This window comes from Ambystoma mexicanum, chromosome 4q (genome assembly GCF_040938575.1).
Source record: "Ambystoma mexicanum isolate Mex_15411 chromosome 4q, UKY_AmexF1_1, whole genome shotgun sequence".
Classification (NCBI taxonomy): Eukaryota; Metazoa; Chordata; class Amphibia; order Caudata; family Ambystomatidae; genus Ambystoma; species Ambystoma mexicanum.
In genome coordinates, this window is record NC_090928.1 from 437744193 (window position 1) to 437762224 (window position 18032).

The following is an 18032-nucleotide window of genomic DNA, read 5'->3' on the forward strand; positions in this document are numbered from 1 at the left end:
TTGGTTTTAGTTGGCTCTGGGACCATAATATGCGCCTGAAGAACCCTTACAACACACTATTGCTGATCCCATGAATTAAGTGGGCTTTTTCGATGATGCTAGACATCTTGCCGATTGTTGGCACAAAATGTTACAATTTTATGGAGTCTCTCTAATCTGGGCGAAATTGCTTTGGGAGCATAGTGCACTTCAGAGGCTTGCTCTCGGCTCATTGCAGACGCCAGCTATCTGACTTTTTGCGTCGTTTTGTATTGTCCGGTCTGCACAAGTTTTCAGCATTTGTGCAGGGAACCATTAAGTCTCCCTCTGGTTGAGCTGTGGTTACTGCTGTGGACCCTGCTAGGCTGCTTCTGCCATCTGCATTTGGTGGAAACTTTCCCCAATGCAGAGCTCGTGGTCTAGTGCAGAGCTAACCCTTTCAAGTTACTAACCAGTCATAGTGTCACTCTTCACTTTAATTCTACACACAGTAACCCATTAACCCATTTCTTACTTGTGAGTCAATTCGCACTGACCATGGTGAATGAAAATTGGGTTCTCTATAGATTTTGTGAGAATCTGACTTTAGTAAATTTAAACGAACATTCTATCAATTTGTTGGGGGAGGGGGGGTGCAGGGGATTAGACTATTAAAAATGATTTTTGTAAATCTCATACTGATTTTGGTTGTACTTGTTTCAGTTGGTAAATGTGTTGAATATACTTAATGAATTTCTTTTGTTTGTTACTGCAGCAAAGAATGGCACAGGAAGTGTTGACTCACTTAAAGGAGCATCCCGATGCATGGACAAGAGTTGATACAATTTTGGAGTTTTCGCAGAACATGAACACAAAAGTAAGCAGTTGTCTTGGAGATTTCTTTACATTTAGCAAGCACATTCAATTTCAATAATATCGGTTTAGTGCAGGATTGTATATGGTTATTTCCTTAATTGCTGAAACCTCATCTGAAATATGTGGGGCTTCATTTATTTTTGTACTTTGGTCCAGTGGGTCACAGATTCAAATGATTTTCTAAAATGGCAGTAAATTTGAAGTTTTGTGTCGGTCGTTTGTAGTGCTATTAAGGTGACGCCAATGATTTAATTGTGAAATAAAATCTGTCGCAGCTTCTCCTTTAAAAATGAAAAAATACCTTATGCCCTCTGTTCTAGAGCTGCAATGGTACTAGGCCTCACATTTTGAGCAGCCATCGCGTTAACTGACCGAGCCAGGTAGCAGCTGAAGTTTGCCCAAACATCCTTCGACCTCTACTATGTCTCGTTGTAAAATGCAGTTCTTCCGCCGTTGGCCACACTACCTCTTTCAACCAGTTTTCCTTCTGTGGAGGTGTGGAGTCCTTACTCTTCCGGATTATACATCTCTTGGCCAGTATGCATCCCAGGCTGAGGAAGCCTCTTTAGCAATGCTCGGATGGCTGCTCAGGACCCAAATGGGGGAATCTCCTAGGGGATGGGTCGAGCAGCTTGCCTGTAATCGCAGCCATTTATCATAGATCTGGGCCCAGAAATCCAGACACCTAGGACAGTTCCAGAGCATGTGGGGTCTGTATTATCCAGAACAAACCAACAACCAGGTGTAACCATCTGGTAAAACTTGATGCTCGCACCAAGCTCAGACTGAGCACAATCGATTTCCATTGGTATATCTAAACAGCATTGTTTTTCTTCGCTTCTTGTATTAATGCTTCATGCCAATGTTAAATATTGTGCTGTAGCATCCTTGTCTAACGTAATACTCAATTATTTTGTATAAAAATGATTTTATTCACAGCTTTTCAAGGCCAGAAAGTCTAAAAAGGCAGAAACTGTTTCTAAAGTTGTTAGGCAGAATTATTTGCAGTACCCTTTGGGAACACCACACCCAATTAGTACCCCGGCGAGAAACAATCAGAATGCAACAAGCATTCTGATTGGCTTTCGCCAGGTCCCTACCTGGCCGGGAATCCCTCCGTCGGGATTCCACGGCCTTTGTCCCCGGCGGGGGGCGTGGCAGCCCCTCAGCCAATGAGGAGGCTCGAAGCGGGCCCATCCCCGCTCCGAGCCTCCCCGTGGCTGAGAGGCTGCCTTCGCCCCCCGCCAGGGACTCGGTTAAGTATTTTTTTTTTTATTTTTTTTATTCCCCTCCCCCCCCCCCCCCAACTTATCTTCTTGATCCTGCGTCCCCAGCGGGGGACGAGGGAAGCCTCCAGCCGTGTGGAGTCTCCGACAGGGACCATCCCTGCTCTGTGCCTCCACACGGCTGGGGCCTTCCCCCGTTTTTTTTGTTTTTTTTTTCCCCCCCTCCCTCCCAACCCCACTTACCTTTTTTTCATCCTTTTTCGGGAGCAGACGCCATGGAAAGGTAAAACTGACTGTTTTCCCTTTCCATGGCGGCAGCCATTTTCTTGGTCATTTTTTTTTTTTTTTTTTCCCAAAACGCTGCAAAAATTGCTTTTAGTACGCCGGTCACGCAAATTTTGCAGGCCGGGATACTAATTGCAATAGAACCCTTGCAGCGGGGGTATTACCGACTCTGGTAATGCCCCTGCTGCTCGGGGTTCTATTGCTTAATAAAGACAACAAGTGACAGTACAATTTCACCTTTGGTACAAGCCTGTACTACACAGTTAAAGTGGTAGCAGTAGCAGAACCGCCAGACTTATCTCAAGAGTAAGTGAGCAGTATCAAATAGTTACACAAAGGACAGCAATTACTATGATTCAGGCAAACACTGACTCAAGGTTTTCAAGTAAAAGAATATACATTTATCTCACTTGTCAGTTGTATGACATTGCACGATTATAAGCAGTCTAAAAATCACTTTATACACCACACCACTTCCCTTAAATTCCAGACAAGTTAAGCGCTCAAAATGACGTGCGAGCAAAATGGCACTTCAGCATTTTAAAAGGGAGGGAAAGAAGAGGATCCACACCAACAGGTAAGTACTCGGGGCAAGCGAACAAGAGGCTACAATGATAAAATCAGATAGAAACGGCTTGGGGCCAAAGTCAATGGTTCAAAAGTCTTTTGCTAAGTGTTACGCTCACCTGGTATCCACGCGGGCGCTATCCCGGACCCCTCTCTGATTGGTTGTGTGCCAGACTTTGGGTAGCGCCTAGAACAGGAGAATGGAGGGTGAAGATACTGGTTCTGTGATGGGTGGACTCCAACCTCCCTCTGGTCCAAATCCCCTCCCTTGGGGTTATTGCTCACCTTAGGTTTTTGTGCGTGGAAGTCTCCGACCTGCGTCGATGTGCAGGGGCGTGGGGTTGGTACGGGCATTCCGTGGACCTAGTTGCTTCACTGGTCTGTGTGCCCTTATGTCTGATCCAGACGGGCTGTGACTCCGACGTTGCTTGCTGTCTTCCAGTTGAGTAATGTCTTTTCCGTCTTTATTCTGACTTTCTTTTCCCCCGTTTTCTGTCTTCTCGGCGTCTTGCTCCACTACGCTGTTCCCTTTTTGTTTTCACAGGGATGGTTGTGATCTGAGTTGCCACGCCGATTGCGAAGACCATGGTGAGTTATTGATGCGCAGAGCACAGCGCTGTGTATTGGTGTTAATTGCCATCCTGTTCTCTTCTTTGTACAGGTTGCGGTGATGTTCCGGAGTGAAGAGTGATCGAAGCGCTGCTTCCCCAGGTAAATCCTTTGTTAACGCTGACCTTGTTCCTTCTCCTTTGCAGGTTGTGGTGAAACCCCAGATGGGCGAGGTAAGAAGTGCAGGGTGCTGCCAGTACTCGCTGCTTGCCCATGTAAGAATTGTTATTAATGCTGCCCTTGTTCTCCAGCATGGGGGGTCTGGCATGGATTCACATGCTCATGAATATTCCCCATTGTCAGGCTGGGAATCCTCAGTAAAGAAAAAATTAGTATCAGTTTCGTTTCTGATCTGTCTTTCTTAGTAACCAATCACTGATCTCTGGGTCATAATGCCCCCAGCCAATGACTGCCCTCTCCCTAAGCCCCTCCCCTGGCAGCCATACTCAGATTTATACCGCACGTTGAAGTGTTGGGAGTCCTCGTGCTTTAGCTCTCGAGCTTTTACTGCACGTTCGTGCTTTTTCAGGAGATTTTCTCATTTTTTTCGGCTTAATCGAGCCTCAAGCTCCACCGTTTCTACTTCCGATAACGGGGACCCGTTTCGGAATTCTTCTACGCCCCTCAAGGGTGAAGTTTTCGTTGAGTTACGCTTCTTGGAGGATTCCGGAAGATCTGAGGCCTACCTCAACGGACATGGCCCAGGACAAGGGAAGTTCGACACCCGGATCCAAGCTGTTCAGGAGCAGCCCGGGATGCGGATTGCAAAATGTTTTTAAAGGAGGACGAGCATTCGCAATGTCTCTACTGCCTTCATGAGGACAAGACGCACGTGGAGAAGGACTGTGCATTCTGCAAGAACCTTTCGGAACAGACCAAATAAGATAGTCGTTCCCGCCTCGCCGCCTGGCTGGAGAAGGGCACAGCAGGTGAGAAGGCGAAGAAAAAGTCTGAGCAGTCTTCTAAGTCCTGTGAGGGCGCCCCGGCGACGGGGGCCCAACAGAAGCCCAAGCACCGTGAGTCTGCGGGCACCGTGAGTGCCGAAAGGTCAGGCTCTTCTGCTGCCAAGCAGGGCGCGACTTCCCTGGCATGATCAACCACGAGCCAGTGCTCTGGTTCGGGGAAGAGGAAGTCCGAGAACCCGGGTAAGCTTCTGGAGAGGCCCCGGTCGATCTCGAAGGAGCCGAGGGGGAGCGAGGCGATGACCCTCCCCCCAAAGCAAAGGCCCAGGACGCACCTAAGGTGGTGAGGGCCTTGATCCAACCGTCAAAGGCCTCTATCGAGGTTGTCGCAGCGGCCCTTGCGAAGCCGACATGGACTACGTCGCCCCCTTGTGCCTCAGGGCCCAGCCTATGCCGGATTCGGTCGTCTCGGCATTGGTCAAGAAGAAAGCGGCGGGTGCGGCGGCTTCAACTTCCACTTCCCCGCCGGACAGCCAGGGCAAGAAGTTGGACTCCATGGGACGACGAGTCATCTTGTCGGCTACGACGATTAAGGCGGCCAATGCCTTAGCGATTGTGGCCTGTTAAGACAGGGAGCTTTGGTTCAAGATAGCTCCCCTGCTAGACTTCCTACCGCACAAGAGGGTGGAGGCCCTAAATATTCTGCAGGAAGGTGAGGTGGCGTCGGATCATGCCATAACGGTGGCAACGGACATTGCCGATACTGGATTTCGCCAGCTGGCCAACGGGGTTTGCCTTCGACGACAATGGCTCAAGGCGACGGACTTTCGCCAGGACGTCCAGACCAGAGTGTTGGATATGCCGTTCGACAGCAACAACCTGTTTGGGAAGAAAGTGGATGAGTCCCTCCAGGCCATCAAGACCGACAGACAGCCCGAGCCCTCGGAGTCCTTCAGCAAAGGCGTGCCTTTCGGAGCTCCGGTGGCAGACAGCGAGCCTCCAAGGGATCCAGCGGGGGCTCTTCTACGTACTGCCAGGCGGCCCGCTCCTCGTCCCCGGAGGCCTACAGAGGTTGCGGCAAGCAAGGAGGGTCTCGCCGCCGTCAAGGAGGCTAAGGCGGCAAGGCCTCTTCCAAGCAGGACTGAACCGGCTGTAATGTCGGGCAACCACCGAAGCACCCCGGTGGGAGGCCGGCTATCGAAGTTTGTCAGCGTGTGGGAGTCCATCTCCACTGACCGTTGGGTACTGGATACCCTGGCCCGCGGACACTCGCTAGAATTTCAAAAGTGGTGTCCTTGTATTCCTCCCGTGGCCAGGAAGGAGAATCGCGTCCCTCAACTGCTGTTGGAGGTAAGGGTGATGCTCAAGAAGGGTGCCATTGAGCTCGTCCTCAAGAGGCTCCGGCTTATAGTCAAGGTACTTTCTCGTCAGAAAGAAGACAGGCGGTTGGCGCCCCATCCTGGACCTGCCTTGGTTAAACAAGTACATCAAGGCACAGAAATTCAGGATGGTCACCCTCCAGCATGTGCTTGGACAGCTGGCGGAGGGCGACTTCCTATCGTCGTCGGACCTGGAGGATGCTTACTTCCACATCCTCTTTCTAAAAGGACACAGTTCCTCAGATTCGTAGTCCAGGGGCATCACTACCAGTTCAGAGCCCTGCCGTTCGGATTAGTCGGCATCCTGGGTGTTCACCAAGTGCCTCGCACCAGTGGCGGCGCGGCTGGCTCAAGGAACTGGGATTCGCCATCAACTGCTCCAAATCCCACCTGGTTCCGTCGCAGGTGGCACTGTTTCTGGGAGCGAAGCTCGATACAGTGAAGCGATTGGCATCTCCGTTGGTATTTATTTATTATTTATTTATTTATTTATTCGCATTTGTTAAGCGCACAGAATCAGCCCTGAGGCATCGTGGCGCTGGTTACAGAATAGCGCTGGTTACAGGGAAAGCGCGTCTTAGTTACAGCATACAGAGGCATACATGCATACAGTTTGGGCAGTAGCAATAGTTAGCAGTGTGTGCCTGAATGGCAGTAGGTAGAGGAATTTTAGTTAAAGAGAGAGGTTTTGAGTTTTTTTCTAAACGCTGTGAGGGAGCCTTCTGCTCTTAGAGCGTGGGGGAGATTATTCCAAAGTTTTGGTGCTATGTAGGGGAAACCCAGCCCCCCGGCTGTAATCTTGTGGATGCGTGGTACAGTGAGTTGGTTAGTGTAGCAGAGTCTGGTAGGTCTGGATGAGGTCTGTCTGAGAATGGTGTCTGAGAGATATGATGGTGCAGTGTGGTGGATACATTTGTGGGTAGTAGTCAGTACCTTGAAGGTGATGCGTTCTTTGACAGGGAGCCAGTGAACTGATTGCCTTGCCAGTGAGATGTGGTCCCTTTTGGAGATGTTTAATGCTGCTCTTAGAGCGTTATTTTGGGTGACCTGGAGTTTGTTTAGGTTTTTTTCAGAGGTGCCGGCTAGAAGTGCATTGCAATAGTCAAGTTTAGCGCCTATGGTAGCTCTTGCTATTGAAAGGCAGTTTTCTTTGGAAAGGAATGGTTTAATGGCGTTGATGAGTTTAGTGCTTAGTGCAGATGCGGAGACAATGGCACTAACTTGTTTGTCCATGGACAGGGTTGCATCAATGTAGACCCCTAGCGTTTTCACAGAGGATAGGACTGGGATAGTGCAGTTGTCGATGTTGAAATTGGCATAGCAGCTGTCTAGCCTGGCCAGTGTGGATTTTTGGCCGAGGATAAGGATTTCAGTCTTATCCCCGTTAAGACATAGGCCGTTAGTGGCCATCCAGGCTTGAATGGTGGCATATATGAGTTTTAGAGCTAGGGCGTCTTTGTGGTATGAGCCTGATAGAGGGAGGAGCACTTGGGTGTCGTCGGCGTAGTTGGTGTAGGCAATCCCAAGTGCATCAAGTTTCTCGAATAGGGGTTTAGTGAATAGATTGTAAAGCGTAGGTGCTGTACAGGAGCCTTGAGGGACACCGCAGTGTATTATGGATGGTGTTGCGCTCGAAATGTTTGAAAAGACTTTCATGGCCCTCCCTTCAAGAAATGAGGTTATCCAGGAGGTGGCTTGGTCAGAGAAATGTGCGGAGTGGGAGAGGTGTGAGGTGAGGGTCTTGTGGTCCACTAGGTCGAATGCCGCAGAGAGGTCGAGGAGAAGTAAAAGGGCGGGTTTACCTTTGTCCAATATCTTGGTTAGAAAGGTCGAAGGCCATTTTGGGCAAGGTGCAGCGCCTGTTAGCCACGGATGTGGCCAGGGTGAGGTCCATCAATTCCCTCCTCGGGATGATGTTCTCATGCATCTACCTTGTGCCCCTTTGCAGACTTCGGATGCGTCCGCTACAAGAGTTCCTCGACGCCTGCTGGATTCAAGCGGTGGGCAGCTTCGAAGACAGGATCCCAATCGACGAGGAGTTCCGTCGGGCGATTCTATGGTGGGGTACCCGTGCGCACCTCACGGCAGGCACGGACTTTCAGACCCCGGCGTATCAGGAGACGGTGACGACTGACGCCTCCATAGAGGGATGGGGGGGGGGGGGCCCACACCAGAGATCTCCACGCAAAAGACCTCTGGCTCCCGGAGGAGAGGTCTCTCCACATCAACATCCTCGAGCTACGAGCCATGTTCTGGGCGCTCAAATCGTTCCTTCCGTCCCTCAAGGACAAAGTGGTGAGGATCTTCTCCGACAACACCACCACGATTTTCTACATCCGGAAGCGGGCAGGCACCAGATCCCCAGCCCTGTCCACAGGATCGGTGGCACTGGGCCGTCGCCCAGGGGATGTTTCTGGTTCCCTTCCACCTGGCAGGAATAAAAAACACCATCGCCGACTCACTCGGCAGGGATCTGCGCTCGTGCCGCTAGTGGGAACTATGCCAGAACCAGGTGGATTGGCTCTTTCAACGATGGGGCAAACCCCAGATCGACCTGTTCGCGACAAACTCCAAGGGCCAGAGGTTCGCCAGCAGGTTCACACAGCCGAGGAGCATGGGCTTTGCTTTCTCGTTCCCCTTGGACGGCCTGTTCCTGTACGCGTTCCCTCCGTTGCCGTTGCTGCTCCGTCTCATCAACCAGCTCAAGAGGTTAGGATGATCCTCGTCGCACCGGCGTGGCCGAGACCGATCTGGTTCCCGGACCTTCTGGACTTGTCAGCGTCCCCACCTATCAAGCTGACGACGGACGCAGATCTTCTCTCCAGAGAAGGAGGTGCCATTCTTCATCACGACCCGGAGTCGCTGAACTTGCAGGCTTGGCTCCTGCAGCACGAGTTTGGAGGATACGATATCCCGGCTGACTGCAGAGAGGTTCTTGCAAAAGCCGGGGCGTCCTCAACTCTCAAATGCTATGGACATAAGTGGAAGAGGTTGTCTGTCTGGTGCCGTGCACAGAAGATTAACCCTCTGCGGATTACGGCCCCTCAAGTATTGCCGTACCTACTGTCGCTGGTCAAAGCTGGACTGGCTCACGCCTCCATCAAGATACATCTGGCTGCCATCTACCAATACACTTGAACTACGGGACGGGTGTCCTTGTGGTCTCATCGCCTGGTGAAGGAATTTATGAAGGGACTATTCCGATCGTTCCCGCCGGTGAAGGCCCCTGTCACGGCGTGGGAGCTCAACGTGGTGCTGACCAGGCTCATGGTGGCCCCATTCGAGCCTATGCATTCAGCGCCGTTGAAGTTCCTGTCGTGGAAGACAGCATTTCTCGTGGCCATCACCTGCGCACGAGTGAGAGATCCAGGCCCTATCTTGCAAGCCTCCATACTTGACTTTTCACGACACGAGGGTGGTGCTGAGGACACACCCATCCTTCATGCCGAAGGTGCCATCGGACGTCCACCTCAACGAGCCCTTGGTGTCGCCAGTTTTCTTCCCGTCGCCTTCGTTGCAGGCCGAGAGGACTCTGAACTTGGTGGACGTAGCTAGAGCGCTGAAGTTCTATGTTGACCTCACGTGGAGTTTTCGGAAGACATCAGTTGTTTGTGAACTTTGGACCTGTGAATCAAGGGAAGGCTCTCTCGAAGGCTTCCATTTCCAGATGGCTCTCCGGCTGCATCATGCAGTGTCACCGGTTGGCAAACCGACCGCTGCCTGGCCGTCCGAGAGCCCATTCGACCAGAGCGATCGCTGCTACCACGGCGTTCCTGTCTGGTGTGCCCCTGCTGGACATCGGCAGGGCTGCTACGTGGAGGTCGACGCACACCTTTACAAGATTCTACTGCGTCGATCGGGACTCCAGGGAGGAGTCCAGGTCGACCAAGCAGTGCTGTGCAACCTGTTCGCTTAAGGTGAGCCTGGTGAGGAGGTAAGAGATGCTTAATGTTGAGTTGTTGTATTGCTTAATGTTGAGCCTGTTGCCACCTCCCGTGATTTTACATGTGTATACTGCTATGTATTCTTATATTCATGAGCATGTGAATCCATGCCAGACCCCATGCTGGAGAAGGAACAAGTTACTTATCTGTAACTGTTCTCCAGCATGGGTCTGGCATGGATTCACATGCGAACCCTCCCTCCTTCCCCTCTGCGGCTCTTCACTTGGTCACACTGCCACTTTACGTGCTACCAAATCTGAGGATGGCCGCCAGGGGAGGGGCTTAGGGAGAGGGCAGTCATTGGTTGGGGGCAGTATGACCCAGAGATCAGTGATTGGTTACTACTATGAAAGACAGATCGGAAACGAAACTGATATTGATTTTTTTCTTTACCGAGGATTCCCAGCCTGACGGGGAATATTCATGAGCATGTGAATCCATGCCAGACCCATGCTGGAGAAAACAGTTACAGGTAAGTAACTTGTTCCTTTCTTTACCTTTGCAGGTTGCGGCAAACTCCGGAGATGGGCGAGGTAGCAAAGCGCAGGATGGATTCAAGGCCGGTTACTTCTCAGGTAAGCGGTCTTGCTTGCTAATGCTGTTATTGTTCTTCCAGGTTATTAATGGAATTCTGATCTAGGGGCTTCAGGTGTTCTGCTGTTTGGGTGTGGTTTAAATAGCCCAGGTAAAGTAGTTCAAGGCCCAGCCACACCCAAAACACTAGACCGCATGGCTTGGTTCTAAAGAACTGAGCTGTGTAATAGGCATCCATGTTGGATTAAGGTCCAAAACTGGTAGTGCTTTATTCCTGATAATGAGCCTGGTGCCAAAGACGCCAGGACTGACTCCATGTATGTTTCTGATGGAGTTTTAAGGCTCTTGGGGCCAGTGTTAAGGGCTTTAGCCCCATTACTGCCAGGGGCTGTTATACCGGGGTGTCAGGAGCATGGATCGTGACATACAGTTCAGGGTAGTTTGCAGTAAAGTTCATGGCACGGTTTGCAGACGAGGTTGGTTGGTAGAAGAGTTAGTTCAAAGAGAAGAGGAAGACAAACCCTCGGATTGGTGAAAGATTTAAAACACTTTCACCCCAGCTGAACATAACGCGCAACTGGATTTGCACAGTACCTTAAAACGGAGAGGGGGACTGTAGCTGAGGCAGACGTTCCTGGTAGTTCCTGCAGGCTCACGGTTCCTGAAGCGACTGTCGGACTGATCAGAAGTAGGAAGACTGGAGGGTCCTGCACTACCTAGGGAAGAAACCAGCAGCAGCGCCAAACAACGAATAAAAGCTACGCTCCTTAAAACCCAAGCAGGGTCCGACCTTCCTGGCTATCCGGCCCACTGTAGCTCTCTACAGCGAATTCGACCAGAGGGGTCCTGGCTTGCAGTTTGGGTAAACTGGTTGGTCCCACCATCTCAAGGGAAGAAGTTTCCTGGAGGAACTTCTGTCTGATTCTGGAGATTCGGTCCTGCAGTAGGGCTTTACTGGGGGGTTCAATCATTGTAGGGGTCCTCTTCCAGTTCCTCGTTGGTTCTTTCGGTCCAGTGGCGACTCTGCATAAAAAGCAGGTCTCTGGGACTGGAAGAGCAGTTTCCCCTATTCATACAGCCTGGCTGTCAATCACACAGCAGGGTGGCTGGCCTGGCAAGGCCAGTCCCCTTAGCCAATCAGACAAGACTTGGGTTACCAAGGGGACCCATGGCATGGGTCTGAAAACCCCTCCCTCACACCCTGCCTACCCAGACTCTCAGCGCCTAAAGGAGAGCTTCTGTGTGGAAGCCCGCGAAAAAGCAAGGAACAAAGGGACCAAACCTGGTTTGTCGCGCAGAGTAAAATGTGAGAGACTTTAACAAACAGAAATGGCAAATAAACCCAGCCGGAGCCAAAATAAAATGTATTTGGTCAAGCGAGTTTGTTTGAGGCTAATGTAATAGCCTAAAACATTACCACGTTTATATAAGATAATCGCGGTAGAAAAGTTTGGGTAGATGCCACTACCACCATCCAAGTCTTAATGTAAAGGGAGTGAATCAATGCCCCAAGAGGCACAGACAAAAAGGGGTAAGAATGAACCCTTTCCAATACTCCATGGAAGATGGGGTGTACTGGGTCTGTGGTTTAAAGGGACTAAGGTAAAGTTAATGGCAACTTTACCCTTTTCTGGGGGACTGTAGTCAGTCCCAGAAAATGGAGTCAGTGGGAAGTCTAAAAGACAACCCTGTGTCACTGCACTGAAGGTGCTGTGTAACACACATGAACAATATGGTGCCCTGGAGTAGGTGAAGCTCCAGTGCCCAGGATCACACACAGTAGAAACACACATAGCAAAACACATGTAAGAGTGGGGGGAAAAAGCTCACACTCCTACCAGGTGAAGAAAGAAATCCTAGAAATTCAGCGAAGCTGCTGAGGGACTTTGTAGGTAAGGGAAATCAACCATTTATGAGAAGTCTCCTTAACAAAAGTCAGAGTGGTTATGTGCCTATACTCCATCTTCAGGGTTTATGGCTTTGAATCTCCTCCCTTCCAGACTCCAACATGTCACAAATTAAATAGAAATAATGAACAGAAATATAAATACGCAAATTGTGGTGCCCACTTCTTCCACTTGTCTGTATTATCCCCACCGCAGCGGAGACGCAACCCATCTTTATCTGGGTGCATTTTCTTGAGCATACAGGGTGTGTAGTGCAATCTATGAAGAATTTTGAACTGGATCCATTTGAGTATTATTCGAGACCCCTTTGGTAAATCAATGCATCCTCCCCATGCATCTTCTAGGATGTCTAACCCCTATTCTGTAGCCCACTGTTCTCTAGCTCTGTCTGCGCCCTTGTGTATTTTCCACAGGACCAGCTCATGAAGGCAGGAGAGGATCCTCCGGCAGTTGTATGAGTTGGCAATGAGTGCTACGGCTTCTGTTGTGGTTCAAGCTCCCTTCCCACCATTTCATGCATGCATCCCTCAGTCTGTAGAATTGTAATCTGTTTTTTTGCCCCCTATGTTCCTTGCTCCAGGATTGTAGTGTTCGTAACTGATTCCCGGGAAAAATGTTGCCCAGTGTATAACTAGGCTTCCCAGTGTTTCCATAGGGTGCTGTCCCATGCAGGCTGGAAATTGGGAAAGCGCTACTGGGGCAGCCATTTATAATAGGGGCGGGGGCACACCTGTTTTGGACAATAGGTACTGCTAAACCAGGAGTTAGGTTTGTAGAGTATCATAACCGCATTAGTTTTTGTACTGTCCTATGAGGAACAGGGTTCTGAGGCCGTCGGGTTGGCAGTTGCACGCTCCAATCTAACACGGCGTGCGATGCAGTCTTACCCAAACAATGGATATCAAATGCAGCTTTAAGTGTGGGGGCTGCATAACCTCCACTACTATGTCTGCATCAAATATTTCTAATTCTTGCTGACTGTGCCACAAGAACTGTGACAACGCACCATGTATGCAGGCAAACCATTATTAACCTTGCCTTATAGGAACGTTAACAAAGGTGTATGACAGTTTAGGGAGGATTAATTTTGATACACCCTAGCCTACTGGCTGCTTAAAGTGGCATGCGTGCCAATTTGGGAAGCCTAGTTGTCAAGTAATTGACATGTATGTAGTAACTAGGGATTTGTGCGAGATATAGTTACACCAGGCGCCCACTTCAGGGAAGAACACCCCTTGTGGCCTACACATGGCATCTGTTGGCGGGATGCTCTCCAATTTTAGTATAGCTTTCTGTGAACCCCGGAAACTCCTCAAAGTGCGTAATGTCTTCCCTGATTAGGTCAAGGTTCCTCTGCGGGGCCCTAACAAAGTAAGACAGCATAGAGCGAGATTATCTCGGGTGGACCAGTGATCCGTATCTGTTTTATGCCAAACTGAGATTAGGCCTGTCATCGGTTCTATCTTTAAGGCGAGCAGAATGGGAGACAAGTGGCAGCCCTGAGGAGTCCTCTTCTCCAGCACCAACGGTTCAGATAGGGTGGCGTTAATCAAAATCCTGGCCAGCGGGCAGGTGTAAAGGAGTTTAATAAACTTGACCATCTGGCCCTATTGCCCACATTTAGTCAATGGTAAAAAGTCCCACAAAACCATATCAAATGCCTCATGGGAATCCAACCCCACTGTGACTGCAGAGGCCTCTGGCGATATACGCGCCATAATATTAAAGTCGACGTATGTTCAGGAGGGTGGAGCGACGCAGCACACCGCTTGGTCGCTGTGGATCATGAGGCATCAATGGCAGTAGCCAATTAGCAATGATTTTAGCAACCTTTACGACCCACATTTGTTAAGCTTCCCGGGTTTTAGTATTGTCTTTGTGGCTAATTGGACAGATTCCAGCAGTAGAGCATTGGAGAGGGACTCTTCCCATATCTTCAGGAGGTACATGGCCAGGATTGCACCAAATTCAATATCGAACTCCCCAGTTAAGCAGTTTGGGCCTGGAGCTTTGTTTATTGTAAGATCCTTTATTACCCGCATAATGTCCTCCACACAGAAGGGGCCATTGATATTCTCCCTGGCATCATATAGCCTGGTTATAGGAATATTATTCATCAGCCCCTGGACCTTCGACTGCTCCTTGGGTACTTGCTCGGTACAATGTTTCATAGAATTTGTGAAACAAAGCTGTGATCTCACCTTGAACATACCAGACTGTCTGGTTATCAAGGATAAAATCTACACTGTGGGACCCTCGCTCGCGTTTTAGCAGCCTAGCTCCCTGCCTGGGCACTCCCCTTCCCCATATTTTCTAGCAGACATCTGCTTTGAGAAGTATTTGACCTCCCAGGCTGCATGTTGGTGATTGCTGCATTTGGATTGTGTTTACAAGTTTAAATTATTTTATCATGCTAGCTCTGGAGACCTACCAGTTGACTGGTTGGAGCCTGGGCATTGGGCAGGTTTCAGTGAGTTTAATAGAAAATTGTAGGAACACCCCATGCCCAGCCAACGGACCGACCGGGCAGAGGCCGCCAACAGTACATCACTGCACTCTCGCACTTTTCTAACCTCATCCCACTAACTCACCCTCCCTCTTTCAGAGCCGCCAGAGCGCCAGGAGACCACACCGGTGGTGATAGTGCACGGTACAAATGTCCTTTAACATTTAAAAATGTTGGCTATAATAACATTTCTGATGCTTGTGAATCTGCTTTGAATCACATGTTATGCATATAGTCGGACATCTAGTGGTAATCGTGGAGTATTTGATCTTTCTTTCGAAGATCAAAAGGGGACGTCGACATGGGCGTGACAGTAACACTATCCCTAACGGTGATGTGTAACCAAGATCCCTCTCACGTCAAGGTCCCTCAGATTGTTTTTCCCCCAACATAGTTTGTAGCCTAATGTAGAGCTTGCAAGAGTTCATATTGCTTACTTTGTCCCACGAGCTACGGTCGTCTAGTCTCCCGACTAATCTCTCATAGACTGCCTTATGGGCTTCCTGCTGCTGAAGTCGCGACAACTGCCTGGGCACTGGTGAACTGCGCAACTGTCTACCGCGTGGCGTTGGCCATCCGACCAGGCCCTTACAGTAGGGAGTGTGGGGCCCTGGGTTTATTCAAGAATGCATTGAATGTTCCCTTCTTTCTCCATTTGGTCTGGCTGCAGTCACCCTCTGCTCTGGAGAGGACGCCCTTTAAATTTTGCCTGCCGTGTAACTGCAAGTTTCTTTGCAACGGCACCCATCGCTGTATTGGTGTCTACCTCGAGACCACGACGAGCGCTCATGCAAGTCCTGCAAGCTCTTTGACCGAAAGCCATTCCCCTGTTGGCGTCGTCGCTTCGAACGACTAGGAATCCATCGGCAGCCATGGCTCCGAATTGGAATCTAGCGACCTTTCGGCAGAACCTTCAGGCTTGCAAATACCAGGCCCCGACAGACAGACAACCGGCTCTGTTATGGGGAGTTCACACCCCGGTGACAAGGGCGCACACAAACCACAAATACCTAAATACACAACCCCCTAAGGCCTCAATGGAGTAGTCGAAGCGTGCAACGCCGAGAGGGCTGGCGAAAACTTTGGTGCCTCCCGAACCTTGCAGTTCAGCGCCCTCCACGGCACCGTCTTCGCGGCATGCGATTGGGCATTCATCTGAAAAGGGCGTTCACCCAAGAAAACATAGTCGCAGACACACAGTCCAAGAGCGCACAAGCACCTAATCCATGGTAGTCGACTGCGCCATCAGGTGCGCTGAGACCTTCCATTCAGCCGCCGAAAATCCACGAAAGCATTGCGCCTATTTTGGCAGCTACAGAACACAAGGGCACCCCCTCTCGTTGAGTATTCTGAATTGCCCAATCCTCTCTCGAAGGCATTATTAGGAAAATCTCCCCCGTCTGTGCCATCTTTTCCACCTAGAGACCTTTCTGCATCTTCCCTAGGGAGAGCTTTCCAAACATATGGACAAAATGGCCCAATATAATGACTTTGAGACAAATAGATCACTCCAAAAAGGCCTAGGGAAGAGGTCTCCTGCCCCATTCCACATAAATTGCAGACATTTTCTATCTCTGCACAAGGCCACCAAGGGGATATCTTGGATGTTTTAGAGCAGGATACCTATGAGGACATTAATCTATTTGCTCAGACGGCTGACCCAGACTGGGATCAGGGCCCTTGGCTTTCACCAACAAACACCCCTGACCTGCACATAATTTGTTTAGATCCCCCTTCTTCGCCTCAGTTAAGAAGGATTTCTGAACTCTGACTTGGTGGGTAGAGGTTCAGAAGGCCAGCCTAGTTTCTTGGAACAGGGTAACCTTCTGGACAAGCCAGACCAATCAAGGTAGCATTGGCGGTGGTAAAGACTAGGTCTCGGGAGGGGTGAGTGTGATTGAAAGCCCACAGTGAGCACACACAGTGAAGGACACTACGAATTAGTCAGATGTATATCAAAAATACATATACATTCATGAAAGGCCTTTAAAATCAAACACAACGATCAGAAGTAATACTTAAACAAGCACAACTCTACTATAAAACACATATTCAGAAACAATGTCCTAAAGGAATGGCATACAGTAAGGGTCCACAACCTGTAAGGGAAAGGAGCAAAGTGTGAATATACTTTAGGTAGTTCTTCACTGTATCAACCCTAACTGAAAGGCAGTTCAGTCCCTACGAACAATGGAGCCTAACGCTCAAAATTACTTTAGGATGCAGGTAGACATGGTGCAGTAGAGCAAAAATTGGGTCTTCTGCAGTGGCTGTAGCAACTCGGGAAGCTGGGTGAAGCGATGAATAGGGTCCCACTATTCCAAGAGGGTCTCCCTAAGATTGCAGAACAGGTTCCAGGAGTTGGGTATAGGGCGGTAGCAGAGGCTACCTGTGGAAAGGGGAGTGGCCCTGAGGGGACACTTGTGCGTAAAAATGGATGCATGCGCCAGGGGCTACCGGTAAGGGTTGCAAGTTCTCACCAACCCAAGGCGCACTCCGGACCAAACTTCGCCTGTCAAGCTCACTTCAGTTGTGGGTTTCAAATGCTGCAGAAGTGCGGCTCTCTGGCTGAGTTCAGGGATAATTCCGTGGCGGGACAGTGTTGAAGGGATCAACTCTAATTCGCTGCAGCTCGTCTCCGGGCAGAGGGGCGCACAACAGCAGCGCACCCACGAAGTTCGTCACCACGGCTGGGGGATACAGTGACCATGTGTACTCTGGTTCAGGTGTTCTCTCCTAATTCCAGACCTAGGGCGTCTATTTAGGTGTATGTAACTCAGCGGGAGAGTGCCTTCAACCCAGTGCTTACGATCTCCAAAGTCTCAAGTTAACTCGACAGAGCAAAAGGTCCTGTGCAAGCTGGTCATTTCACTGGCTGGCTCGGGAACACTTCCGAAAAGGTTCACTTGCAGGTTAAGGTTGAGTTGCTGTGAATAGTTGTTCCCACTTTTCAAATGGGTTGAAGTGCCATTGCAGACCTAGTTTGATTAGAGGCAGAGGGGTCCTGCGGGACTCAGTGAGCAAACATTCCAGCGGGTCACCAGCGGTTCTTCGACTCAGCTTCTTAGTTTCTGGATGCTTGGATCCTATCCTAGGTTCAGTGAGAAAAAGAGATTGACCTGATATGGGTGTTTGGGCCCTTCTCTTATCCAGAACTTCCTTCGCGCAAAACGAAGAGGACCCAATTAGAGACCTGCTCATACAGCCATGCCAAACTTGGACCAGTTACGAACCACAGTGGTCCCAGTCAAGCCAAAATCCTGGAGGCACACACAAGGCATGCAGAAGCCTGCGAAAGCTTGGCGTTTAGCAGGAGAGTGCATGACCAAATGTCGACTG

At 50.0% G+C, this 18032-nt stretch overlaps 1 protein-coding gene across 2 annotated transcripts in view; it reads left to right on the forward strand.

Moving 5' to 3' along the window:
• XPO1 (exportin 1) overlaps window positions 1-18032 on the forward strand; it is a 1118801-nt gene that overhangs the window by 167473 nt on the left and 933296 nt on the right. For both annotated transcript variants that reach the window (XM_069608010.1, XM_069608011.1), the window contains exon 3: window positions 734-835. In XM_069608010.1, the coding sequence (XP_069464111.1) occupies window positions 734-835 (102 nt within the window). The remainder of the gene's footprint in view (window positions 1-733; window positions 836-18032) is intronic.